This window comes from Electrona antarctica (genome assembly GCF_951216825.1).
Source record: "Electrona antarctica genome assembly, chromosome: 8".
Classification (NCBI taxonomy): domain Eukaryota; kingdom Metazoa; phylum Chordata; class Actinopteri; order Myctophiformes; family Myctophidae; genus Electrona; species Electrona antarctica.
In genome coordinates this window covers 28850827-28863933 of record NC_136789.1, presented here as the reverse complement: position 1 = coordinate 28863933, position 13107 = coordinate 28850827, and the positions used below count along the sequence as shown (strand labels likewise).

The window sequence follows — 13107 nt, the reverse complement described above, 5'->3', positions numbered from 1 at the left end:
ACCAACAGAGCGTACAGTAAGAACAATCTGTGGGTCTGATCTCAAGAGATACCTCGTGCTAATCAGCTTACCCCGTCTGCATTAGGCGACCCAACTGTTTGCGTGTAAAGGTGATGGTTGATTGGGGCTGTAGATTACTAAAGCCTGATTTGTCTGACTTGGTTAACGCATTCTGTCTCAGGCCCAAAAAAAGCCCTTTTACAAGCTCACAACACATCACAGCACAATGTGTTGTGAGCTTGTAGATCACATATTATGTTTGGTGCGAGACACTGGTGTGCAATTAAGCATAAATCAGGTGTAAAGCTCTTACACGTAAATAGATTCTACTACTAGGTCACTAGGTCAGTACCTTCGCTCCTACCTACTGTACCTACTTATATAGCCTCCCACACCTGTGCGTGGCCAGTGAACAAGCTGCCGTTCACTTCAGGCGTGATTGGATTGATTGAGTGGCAGTTACTCTCCATGAGCCCTTTGACACTAGTACAACTTACTACTAGTACTCTACTTCTACTACTACTGTTATACTCTCCATGAGCCCTTTGACACTACTACAACTTACTACTAGTACTCCACTTCTACTACTACTGTTACTCTCCATGAGCCCTTTGACACTACTACAACTTACTACTAGTACTCTACTTCTACTACTACTGTTACTCTCCATGAGCCCTTTGACACTACTACAACTTACTACTAGTACTCTACTTCTACTACTACTGTTACTCTCCATGAGCCCTTTGACACTAGTACAACTTACTACTAGTACTCTACTTCTACTACTACTGTTACTCTCCATGAGCCCTTTGACACTGTCTACTACAACTTACTACTAGTACTCCACTTCTACTACTACTGTTACTCTCCATGAGCCCTTTGACACTACTACAACTTACTACTAGTACTCTACTTCTACTACTACTGTTACTCTCCATGAGCCCTTTGACACTACTACAACTTACTACTAGTACTCTACTTCTACTACTACTGTTACTCTCCATGAGCCCTTTGACACTACTACAACTTACTACTAGTACTCCACTTCTACTACTACTGTTACTCTCCATGAGCCCTTTGACACTGTCTACTACAACTTACTACTAGTACTCCACTTCTACTACTACTGTTACTCTCCATGAGCCCTTTGACACTACTACAACTTACTACTAGTACTCTACTTCTACTACTACTGTTACTCTCCATGAGCCCTTTGACACTAGTACAACTTACTACTAGTACTCTACTTCTACTACTACTGTTACTCTCCATGAGCCCTTTGACACTACTACAACTTACTACTAGTACTCCACTTCTACTACTACAGTTACTCTCCATGAGCCCTTTGACACTACTACAACTTACTACTAGTACTCCACTTCTACTACTACAGTTACTCTCCATGAGCCCTTTGACACTACTACAACTTACTACTAGTACTCCACTTCTACTACTACAGTTACTCTCCATGAGCCCTTTGACACTAGTACAACTTACTACTGTTACTCTCCATGAGCCCTTTGACACTGTCTACTACAACTTATTACTAGTACTCCACTTCTACTACTACAGTTACTCTCCATGAGCCCTTTGACACTAGTACAACTTACTACTGTTACTCTCCATGAGCCCTTTGACACTGTCTACTACAACTCACTACTAGTACTCCACTTCTACTACTACTGCCATTAGTGATTTGACGTCAGACAGTGGCCTTGTGGTTAGCGTGTCCGCCCTGGAACTGGGAGGTCGGGGGTTCGATCCCCGGCCGGGTCGTACTGTACCAAAGACTGTAAAAATGGGACCCAATGCCTCCCACTCAGCATCAATGGGTTGGATTGGGGGTCAAATCAACTAATGATTCCCGAGCGCGGCGCACGCTCCAAGAGATGGGTCAAATGCAGAGAACAAATTTCACTGCGGCAACTACTACTAATACTGCACCACTAACAACAGCTAAACATCATATTTTAGTTACTTCTCGGCTGCATGATATACTTTGCAAATTTGAACAAGCTAATGAATAAATCAAAACAAGGAGAATCACACTGTAATTGTTTTTGTTTTTATTTTTCCATATGCTTCACGGTCACAGATGTTTCAGCTATCCAGCCTTCAGTGTGCAACCCTCCTAGTTTTAATTTAGGGTGCGTTGTTATATGTGTACCGGGAGCACATGCACTCAGATATTTGTTTGTATTGCACAGCACAGTGCACTCAGTGCACGTCTATATCAAAACGTACCCTTAATGAATAGTTAATTTGTCTAACTCAGAGTGGTCAGTAACATTATAATCGCATACCTAAGTGATATTAGTTTTAGGTATTTGCGGTGCCCTCGGTTCAGAATGCATAGTGTTTCATTAGTATTAGATACAGCGTCTGAGCTATAATGAATGCAATGGCCTGTCAATGTGTATCACTTAAAGTCCCATGAGGTAAACAATTACAAAAAAGTATGTCCTGAGTAGCTCATTTGTCGGAACTTCTTGGAAGCCAGACATTCACTGCAGGAAGAATCTAGCTGCCAATATTTAAAGTGCAAGGTTAGGTCAGTATTGGAAACAATCCAACAGAAAGGATGGGGATCACTTCAGTTAGGACTTGGCAGTGGAACCCACTCAGCTAGTGTCAGTGTACGTGAGAATCTTTCTCCATGAGCTGTTGCATTGCGCCTTCGTCCCTCTCCGGAGCGGTTTCTTGTGCTTCTGGTTTTGCTTGTGTGACTTTTAGGGTATTTGTATGTGGACCACGGGCTGTCATGATGATTCAGCACAGCAGTGGCCCCCTTCCCAAGGCCCTATCCCTCTGTCACAGAACGACACAGTGCGTTCCGCGCTGCTTTTGCACCATTAGTCCCACATGGGCAGCTGCATTAAACAGTCAGAGAAACGGAAACACAGACAGACAGAGTTTGTGCGCGTGTGTGTGTAAACACAGAGAGACAGAGAGAGAGAGAGGGAGACATACAGAGAGAGAGAGAGAGAAGGGCCAGGCCAGGCAGACAGGCGGCTGACTGAGCCATTGGCATGGTGAGCTTGCCCTGAAGGGCACATGCCTCCCTGCACAATTCTCCACTGTGCACAGAAACAGCACCCCCATCCTGCAACACATAAACATTCGTTTGCCCAACGAGACTAAAAATGGACGGTAACAACATTACGCCAATACGCTGGGGATGAAAAGAAAATTAACATGTTGACGACAGAGGGTGTTTGCTATGTGAAAACGAAACTTTACGGAATTCACATCTCAGACAAAATAAATAGCCTCGACTTCCATCATCAAGGAATAAATCTCACCCAGTGCTATTAGGCAGGAGACTCTTTACATTTTCTGGTGACAACACTATTACATTTATGAGGCCAACTCTGAGAAATCTCTTGCAGCACCCGAGGGGATTTCAAGGGAAACAAATGTGTCCTGCTCAAAAATTGCCTTTAAAAAAAATGTTTAATTTGTCTGTAAAAAGAAATACTCAAACAAACATTCCGTTATGATAAAACCCCCATATATTATGAGTTATTGTTTTTACATCGTCATCGGCATTCCTTTTAATATAGTCTGTGAAAATTCAGTAAAGTCAGAAACATTTCCTGAGGGTGATACTTGGCATGGCATACATAACACAGCCCGACCAACGATGTCAGTTCATATTCAATATAACACAAGGTCATTCGTGTAATACGACGACATCAAAACTCATGCATCAGAGAGATTAATGTTTCTTTTCCCTCTACCATGTCTTGCAGGCTACGTCAACGTGTTGGCCGTGATACTCAAGTCAAACGAACAGGCACCATGGACCAACGAGTTTGAATGTAAGAGCTAGTGGGCAAATGTCCTGCCGAATGCTAATCTGACATTTCCTACAGACTGTTTTGTCATTGATCTTGACATGATGCTTTAAATGAAAGCATGAAGTCTGTCTTCTCTCAGATGTATCCTGACCGAATGTCTTGCCATGATCTCACTTCCTCCTCCTCCTCCTCCCCCCCCTCCTCCTCCTCCTCCTCCTCCTCCTCCTCCTCCTCCTCCTCCTCCTCCCGCAGCAATCGAATTATCCTGTCTGATCGAGTCCATTACCACCAACAGTCCCAGGATCGAGTGGAAGAAGATACAGAACGGGGAACCCAGTTACGTGTACTTTGACAGGAAGGTTTCAGGTAATGCATAACAATGCACACATTTTAGAGTGGAATGAAAAAAAAAAACCCATTCCACCATGGAAATTAACTATCGATCGTAAACCGTGTTCTATCGTTGTACTATGTATTGTTGTATTGAATGTTGTTGTTTTTTCCTACCCCTGCAGGTGATTTGGAGAATAGAGCGAGGATCAGAGAGCCTGCGACATTAGTGATAACGAACGCCACAAGGTCGGATACTGCGGACTACCGTTGTGAGGTCACGGCTCCCAATGACATCAAGTCCTTTGATGAGATTTTGATCAGCCTGGTTGTAAGAGGTACATTCTTTCAAACAATAAACAAAACAAACAAGCCCTTTTAAAACCACATCCTCTGTTATATTGTGTCCCAATTTAATTAAAACGACATAAATAATAATAATATTGATAATCCATTGTTTTGTATTTTCGTATCCAATTTCCGTATTTAAATTGTACAAATGTGTCCGCGACCCACAAATGGGTCCCGAACCTGTGTTTGGGAACCAGTGGCTTAGACCAGGGGTTCCCAAACTTTTTCATGTCTAGGACCCCCAAATTCACACTAATTATCCCACGGACCCCCATTTGAAAAGATATGCCAGGGACCCCCATAAGAGAAGATGTTTACAGCTCAAGCAGTGATTCTCAACCCGTTTAATTTCAAGGACCCCCCAGTTTGACATGCATTAGTCTAATTAGTTTAATGGCATCTCTGGGACCCCCAATTTATATTGTAAAATCAATGTTATTTTAACTCTCTGAGTTACAGACCCATAAGGGTCCATTTGGTTCCAAACTATCATTTAGCTGGGGACCCCCTGGAACTCCCTCAGGTACCCCTGGGGGTCCCCGGACCCCACTTTGGGAACCACTGTCTTAGAAGACCACCCAAGATAAATGTAAGCTTGTGTTGTACATAAACACACATAGGGGCCAACGTATACAGTACATTTAATTTGCTATACTTCCCGCTCAAATTAAACATGTTCTCTTCCTAAGCTTCCAATACAACATTTTTTTACAACAAGTTTGTCATTGGGGACTTTATGAAAGAAAGAAAGAAAATAAAGCTTGGTGCGTCATGCTTTGGGATGCTTGTAAGATGAAACCGTGTTATAGGTCATAGCAACCCGCTGGCTTACATACGTAGGAGGATGCGTTGTGTGACCAAAGACCTGCCCAGCTGCAAAGGCGTGCTCTGGGCTATAATGGGAAGCCCCTGAAACTGCATCTGCTCCCAATCGCAGTGCTAAAGAAAGCAAGCGCTACATGTTTTTGTCGCACTACTTGGCACGGCGGGCCAGAAAACATGGACCCCGCGGGCGGCGTCAAGGTCTCAACATCAGTGTTGTTTTCGTCGGCTAAAGCTATGACGAAAGATGTTCGTCGACTACCTTTTTTCACTGACGAAAACTAAATGGAAACTAAATGAAAACTAAGCTATGGTGACTTAAAACTATTGGCAATTTCGTCAACAAATAAAAATTAGACTAAAATGTTAGGAAGGGACTAGTGGACAAGAGATCCAGTATAAGTAATTTTACACGTGGTTGCATGCTGAAAATAGCAGATCTACAAGCTCACAATGCGTTGCGTTGCGACGCGTTGTACGCTTGCAGATCGGCTATTTTCAGCAAGTGTAAAATCATTCATTACCACGGCATCAAGGCCCGCCAAAATACATTTTACTAAAATCGCATGAAACTTAGTCGACTAAAACTAGACACTAAAACATTCCAGGTGACTGAAATATGACTAAAACTAAATTAAGTTTCAGTCCGAAGACTATGACTAGACTAAAATAGAACTTTTCTGCCAAAAACAACACTGCTCAACATGTACAGTATATCACTACTCTCTCCATGAAGGTTCCGAATCCACACAGTGACTTCATTATGCTTTATTGTCTCACCACCACAGTAAAGCCGGTGATGCCGAAATGCAGTGTCCCAAAGTCGGTGCCCTTTGGGAAGTCGGCAGAGCTACGCTGCGTGGAGGACGAGGGCTTCCCCAAGTCCCAGTACCAGTGGTTCCGGAACAAGGAGGAGATTCCAGACGATCCAAAGACCAGCCCAAAGTTCTTCAACTCCACGTACACGCTCAACTCAGAAACAGGAACTCTGGTTAGTAGTTATGCGTGTGCATTTGTTTGGACAAGGGCATGCTTTGAGCATGCAGGGCGGGGCAGTGGGGATAGAGGGCCTGGCGCTCAGGGATAGAGGGGCAGATATTTTGGGGAGACAGTTGATGGTGGGACAGAGCTTGAGCCATGAGGGGAATCTGCTGTCCTCGCTTTGCACATTCCTCGGTTCTCTCTTGCTACGCGGCATGGCCAGAACTGGTCTGTGTGGCTATGGCTGTTGATCATGGCCAGAACTGGTCTGTGTGGCTATGGCTGTTGATCATTTAGTTGATGGTTAACTGTGTTGATTGATTAATAAATGGTATTGTTGTATTTGCATTTTATCCTTTGTAAAATGACTGAAATATAAAACAATTATGCTCAAATAATTACGATTGGCTCTAATAAATGTGAGATATTTTAAAAGATAGGTCACACAATATGAACCAGCCTAGTACATTAGTTATTTTTATTTTAGAAAAATAATAAAAAGTAAGTAAAAGTATTGAACCTGTGCAAATAAATAGATAAATAACTGATTTGGAAAGGTTTCTGGTACAGTGTACAGTACAGTATTATACATGTACAGTACAGTATTGTACATGTACACTACACAGATGTTTCTAGGGGCTGGACAAAACAGCAGCAGATTAATAAAGAAACAGATGAAAAAAGACAACGTTAGGAACATTAAAACAGCATCCCCATTGACTTCATTACATAATGTCATATCATTAATCAAATGTATTGTGTATTTTGTATCCAACAGCGGTTCAGTGCGGTGAGGAAAGAGGACGGTGCTCAGTACTACTGCAGAGCCAAGAACGACGCGGGACACGCAGAGTGTGGACCCCAGACCATGGAAGTCTGTAAGTACTTTATGTCAGTTAGTTTTATAGTTATGGCAGTTAGTTTTATACAGAATATATTCACCGGTACATGCATGAGTTTCATGTTGTCCACCACATGTTCACGTTCGGTTAAATATTGAATATTTTATTCACTATGAGCTTTAACCCATTCTGACCTGAGATCAGATTCTAAAAATGTCTTCTACATCCTGACAGTTTTCTGAAAAAAGCTATGTTTCTATGTCAGTGGTTCTTCGATTTTTCAAAAATAGCAGACCTACAAGCTCGTAGCGCGCCACTCGGTGGCGCGCTATGAGCTTGTAGATCTGCTATTTTTCAATAGCTATAAAGCATAACATAATGCTAACACCAAAAAACACCTGACAGTTTTCTGAAAAAGCTATGTTTCTATGTCAGTCGTTCTTCGATTTTTCAAAAAATAGCAGGCCTACAAGCTCGTAGCGCGCCACTCGGTGGCGCGCTATGAGCTTGTAGATCTGCTATTTTTCAACAGCTAAAGCATAACATAATGCTAACACCAAAAAGGGGTTCCCGCCCAGAATGGGTTAAGCTTTGCCTTTTATAAATTCCTGGAATTCCAGCAAAGCCTTCTCAATTATAATTTGTCCCGCTTGTCATTCCACAGATGACATTAACATCGCGGGGATTATCCTGGGAGTGCTGGTGGTGGTGGTTGTGCTCCTATGTATAACAGTAGGAATTTGCTGCGCGTACAAGCGAGGCTACTTCGCCAGCCAAAAACAGACGGGAAACAAGTAAGATTTTGAAATGCCGTCACAGTCTACATTTTAAAGGACCACTTCACCACTTTTCAACTTATCTTCCTATAATTGGTCCTAACTAATGTTCATGATAAAATACCACCATTTTTTCCTACTCAGTCTGTGTCTCATAGGAGGGCTGTGGGCAGTTCAGAAACCCGTCCACCAGTGACATCATCGATGGTGAATCCAAGCTAATAGAAACGGCAGGCTTTCTTTTCCTGAAAAGTTGCAATGCAAAAGTTGAAGCCATCGTTCTCACGATAATACAAATCTAAATATATTTTAAAACAAATCTTGTTTAAAAAAAAATCTGCCTAATGATGATGTCACTGGTGGACGGGTGTCCGAACTGCCCAAAGCCCTCCTATGAGACACAGACTGAGTAGGAAAAAATGGTGGTGTTTTATCATGAACATTAGTGATGACCAATTATATGAAGATATGTTGAAAAGTGGTGAAGTGGTCCTTTAATGTTATTGTATTTATGGCATATTGTATCGGAAAATAAATATTATAATAATGATTTATTTGGTCTTATCAGTTACAAGGTCCCGGCTAAAGGAGATGGAGTGGATTATGTCAGGACAGAGGATGAGGTGAGTAATGCAAACAAAAGATTCCTCTAAATAAGTTGTTCAATCATCAACATTTAAGTGTTGTTAATGATTGGTTAATATTATTATTACTTCTCACATGAAAATAATAATAATAATACAAAAATAACTTTCTGTATTATGCAGTAAAGGGCAGTATTATGCGTGTCTTAAGTACCAGGTCTTATTACTTAACTTAAGACCTGGAGGCGTGATCAATGACATTTGGCTATTCTGAGTGGCCAAACAGCATTGACCATGCCTCCAGGTCTTAAGTTAAGTAATAATACCTGGTACTTAAGACACGCATAATACTGCCCAAAATGTCATAACTATTTAATTAGTTCCAAACGAGTAGCTAATATATATATTTAATATCTTTCGCAGGGTGACTTCCGACACAAATCCTCATTTGTCATCTAAAAAAAGGACGAGGAAGATGAAGCTGGATTTGCCTAGGAGTCAACGGCATATGTTGGACTGCACTCGTGAAGCTGTTTAAACCAGTGAGCTGCCCAGTTTGTGCCTTGAGTTCTTGGCTTGACTGAAATGAAACAATTCAAGTTTGCCAAAGGTGACAAGTTTTCACAGGAGAACAGTATGTAGAAACTATTACCCACACTGTCCGATACAGATTGGTACTGAGAATCATTTGATGACCGTATCACCACAAAATGACACATTTTGCTAAATTATGGGGTTCTTTATTTAGTTATCAATGCATGTTTTTAAAGGTTTAACACCAACCGAGAGAAAATAGAAAAGTTCTATCAGGAGAAAAAGGAGAAGAAATTCAGTTCTGGAGTCAATCTGTTATGACAATATCCTACTGTAAACAGTTTGCTTCAAACCTCTTGTCATTTATATAACATTTCTTTTCTACTGTTGAAATTTGTCAGACTATTTTTGATGGAATATATTTTAAAATGCCTATAGATAAAAGGTTTACTTTTTTAAATATTTGTAAAATACTAACATGTGTTTTTTATTTGGTTGTGGATAAAGATATTTAACATGTTTAACCATTTAGCATCAACCCGTAAGCATTTTACACCTCTGCAAATTAAAAGACAGAGCTTGATGGATTTATGACATTTACACAGTATGAGCATATCGAGATTTGGTTCTTGATCAGCGGTCTTACATGTTTTATTTCTCTGCTGGGATAATAGGGATATCCCAGTCATTATTGCAAGAAGGTTCCATGTTAATGTTTGTAGATAGTCTTTAGACAGTAACGGATGACTTATACTTGGTTGTTCGCCGGTGTCTGGCACCGAAAACATCCTATCTATAAGCTCACAATGCGTCGCAGCACAACACGGTGTGACCTTGTAGGTCAGCTATTTTTGGTGCGCGACACAGACGCGCAACCGAGTATAGATCAGGCGTGAGAAGCTTTGAAGAGTGCCAGTCAAATGCTGTGAAACACTACACGATCAGTGCTGCGTTTTCTTGATTTTAAGTGTCCTTCTGTGCTTGCTGTTTATCTTGTATATATTGAATATACTGTCCAGGTTGGGGGTTTTGTGCTGTCAAAAGTACGTTCAATATTACATTATAACAATACAGGGTTTGATGTTAACAATTGTATTGATTTGTATATAGTTTTTTTTTTTATGTGTAAAGTGGTGAAATGTAAAACTTCCTATTTGCGGCAATATGAAACTCTTTCCATTTCAAACACTCAAAAGATCACTGTAATGTTTTACGTGGACTTCCTTTTATAAAACATTCATAGCACCCGAGTAAGTGCAAATCGTTACATTGCAAATTCATTAATACTACCTAGATCCCTGTCCCTACTGGTACTCATAGTAACATAGTCACATAGGTTAAGACGGCCATTGCTGTTCCTTGGAGTGGTTGCACCACTCAAAAACAATATAAGATAGTCTAGTCACAATGAATACAACGATATCGATAAAAAGGTATTTGGTCCAAAATATTGTCATATTTATCGTATCCATATCGCCCAGCCGTATATATCACATCCACTCTGTGATGAGGAGCGTGCCGTGTTGCTGCCGCGAAGCTCTCGTGTACAGGGACGTGTACACGCAGATCTACAAGGTCACAACGCATCGCAGCGCGACGCGTTGAGAGCTTGTAGATCAGATATTTTCGGGGCGCAACCCAGCACTCTTTAGCTAGTGGAGATGCGGTGTGTAACGACCTGGATTTCTAAACTAAATTTGTTCAGCGCAAAATGCTGTGTTCATGTTCAGGAGACTTGGGGGGGAAAGGAATTCTCCTGAATGCTGCCTTCCGGCATGGCATGGAAAGGAGTGGCTTTTGCATTTCTTTCACCATCAGTAAATGCTGCATTCGTGGTCTGGAAAGGGCAGTTGTTTTACAGACAGGGTAAAAGGGCAGGTGCTGAAGCCCCCTTTGATGTCTGTGTGTGCACGTCCCTGCTTGTGTAGATGCTATGAATGTTTCTACGAGAGGAAATCAGGTCATGGTGGGGACGATCTGCCCAGTGTTTACACATAGGAAGTTATCAACATCGCTCAAAGTGTTTTCCCATGCAAGCAAATTTCATTTGTGACATGAAATATAGGCTATAGGAACAATGAGAGGCACTCCATAATGCAGGGTGTAATTGTGTAATCAGTTTATTTCACAGGTAAATATTATGATGAAGAGGTACAAACACGCATAAATGCGTTTTCCTTTCCCGCCTAAACCGTGATGGTTGTCATTTGTACAATTCATTCCTCTTAAGTGCCTTCTGCCATTACATTATTAGCGCCACTGACCACAACAAAACAATGATATTTCACACTTGTACATTGCTATGTATATTTTGGAGAAAAATACACCAAAGTATATCTACAGTTTATTTTACATGTATGACACAAGCATAGCGTTTGAGAGGAATGATGACACCACAAATTGTAAATTCATAACATTTACCCTCACTACATATCCAATATTATGTAAATAGCTTATTTCAATTATTTGAAAGCTTCAACTTTATTTCTTTTTTTTCATCGAAGGTAGAAATAGAACTATATTAGTGCCTAAGCATAGCAGGAATTATTTTTGGTAAAGACACAGCACTAGAAGAGAAGATAAATATACCAGAAATATATAGTGTTAAAACTTTACATGATTTCCGGTTTGTAAACACATTAATGGCTAATAGCATATATTTGGCCATTTTGATTCTGTCTAATGGCATATAATGATGTGGAGTGTGACATTTTCACACATGACAAAAACAGTGTTACTTGGGCTCACAAGGCAATCAAGTTTACATAAATTGTGTCTGGCATATAATAATTAAATGAGTATTCAGAATGTGCTGTATTCTGATGTTCTTTGTTCTTTGTTTCATGAAGCAGATATCATGTAAAGTGTTACCCAAAATGTTTGTCTACAATAAAGTGAAAGAGCAGTGTGTATACAGTACAAACTAAAGGCCTACATTTGCCCCAATGAACGGCCTAAAAAAGTGTCTACTCTCTTGTTGGCTGCAGCAAGGCAGAAGGGACTATAGATATTCACATCTCCACTCAGGCATAAGCAAGCAGTGAGAGATACATTTGTCCTGTGCTAAGGGGCAAGCTAAGCCAAATAATAACTGCCAAAACACACCGACGATGTCCTCCGAACCTGTGGAGGGTATACAGTTTCATTGATCTAATAATTGATAAACTGCTTTCTGTGATAGCGGGGATTGGCATGATGTAAACCATGTACTGTAAGAAAAGTTCAGAATCTTGAGATCATGATTTTATGAACCAAACTTGTGTACTGTATAGAATGTCCTTCTAGGGCCTGGTGTTTTGTTAAATATTGAACCATTATTTTATTTCTTTATTTTGTTTTGTGATTAATAAATCTCACTTCTAATATTTCAGCAGACGTTTGTGTGTGCTATTTTTTTTAACCCATTTAGACCTGAGGCCGATTTTTTTTTAAAAGGCTTCAGTTTTCTTAAAAAACTATGTTTCTATGTCAGTGGTGCTCAACCTTTTTCATGTCAAGGACCCCCAGAATTATCTGTATTTGGCCATGGACCCCCCATCGGAAAATATGTTGTTCTAGGGAGTCAGGGACCTCCCAGAAGCAAATATTTGAGTTAAAAACGATCACTGTGAATGAAAGAATATATTCAAAGATTTCCGCCACATTTTCACAAATTTAATAAAATAGCAGATCTACAAGCTCGTAGCGCGGCACTCGGTGCCGTGCTATGAGCTTGTATATCTGCTATTTTGTAATAGCTAAAGTATAACATAATGCTTAAAACACCAAAAGGGGTTCCCGTTTTGAATTCAGAAGAATAATTGATGAATGATGTATGAATAATAGTCAATGGTGACTACTAGGTTGCAGCGGCTGTAGCATCTTGACAACAAGACAACTTGGAGGAGTACATTAGCTAGAGCTCAAGTAAGAGAAAACCAAACAGAGGCCAAAATAAATTGGAGTATAGCCTACCCTACTTGACACAACGCTGTTGGAGCCCACAATATCAGAGCTGTCCTGTCATAAATAATTTCTGTCTGCTACTTAAGGACAATGTACTGTTGCAAGAGTTCTCTGCTTGCTCAAAAATGATTGCAAGACGAAA

The 13107-nt window shown here is 40.6% G+C and overlaps 1 protein-coding gene across 1 annotated transcript in view; it reads left to right on the top strand.

The window, feature by feature from the left end:
- Positions 1-12390, top strand: part of jam3b (junctional adhesion molecule 3b) — a 60664-nt gene extending 48274 nt beyond the window's left edge. Inside the window, exons 2-9 of the mRNA XM_079508366.1 lie at positions 3753-3821; positions 4053-4166; positions 4316-4468; positions 6092-6294; positions 7063-7162; positions 7791-7920; positions 8471-8525; positions 8910-12390. Coding sequence (XP_079364492.1) covers positions 3753-3821; positions 4053-4166; positions 4316-4468; positions 6092-6294; positions 7063-7162; positions 7791-7920; positions 8471-8525; positions 8910-8945 — 860 coding nt within the window. The 3' untranslated portion in view covers positions 8946-12390. The remainder of the gene's footprint in view (positions 1-3752; positions 3822-4052; positions 4167-4315; positions 4469-6091; positions 6295-7062; positions 7163-7790; positions 7921-8470; positions 8526-8909) is intronic.
- Positions 12391-13107: the final 717 nt, after the last annotated feature.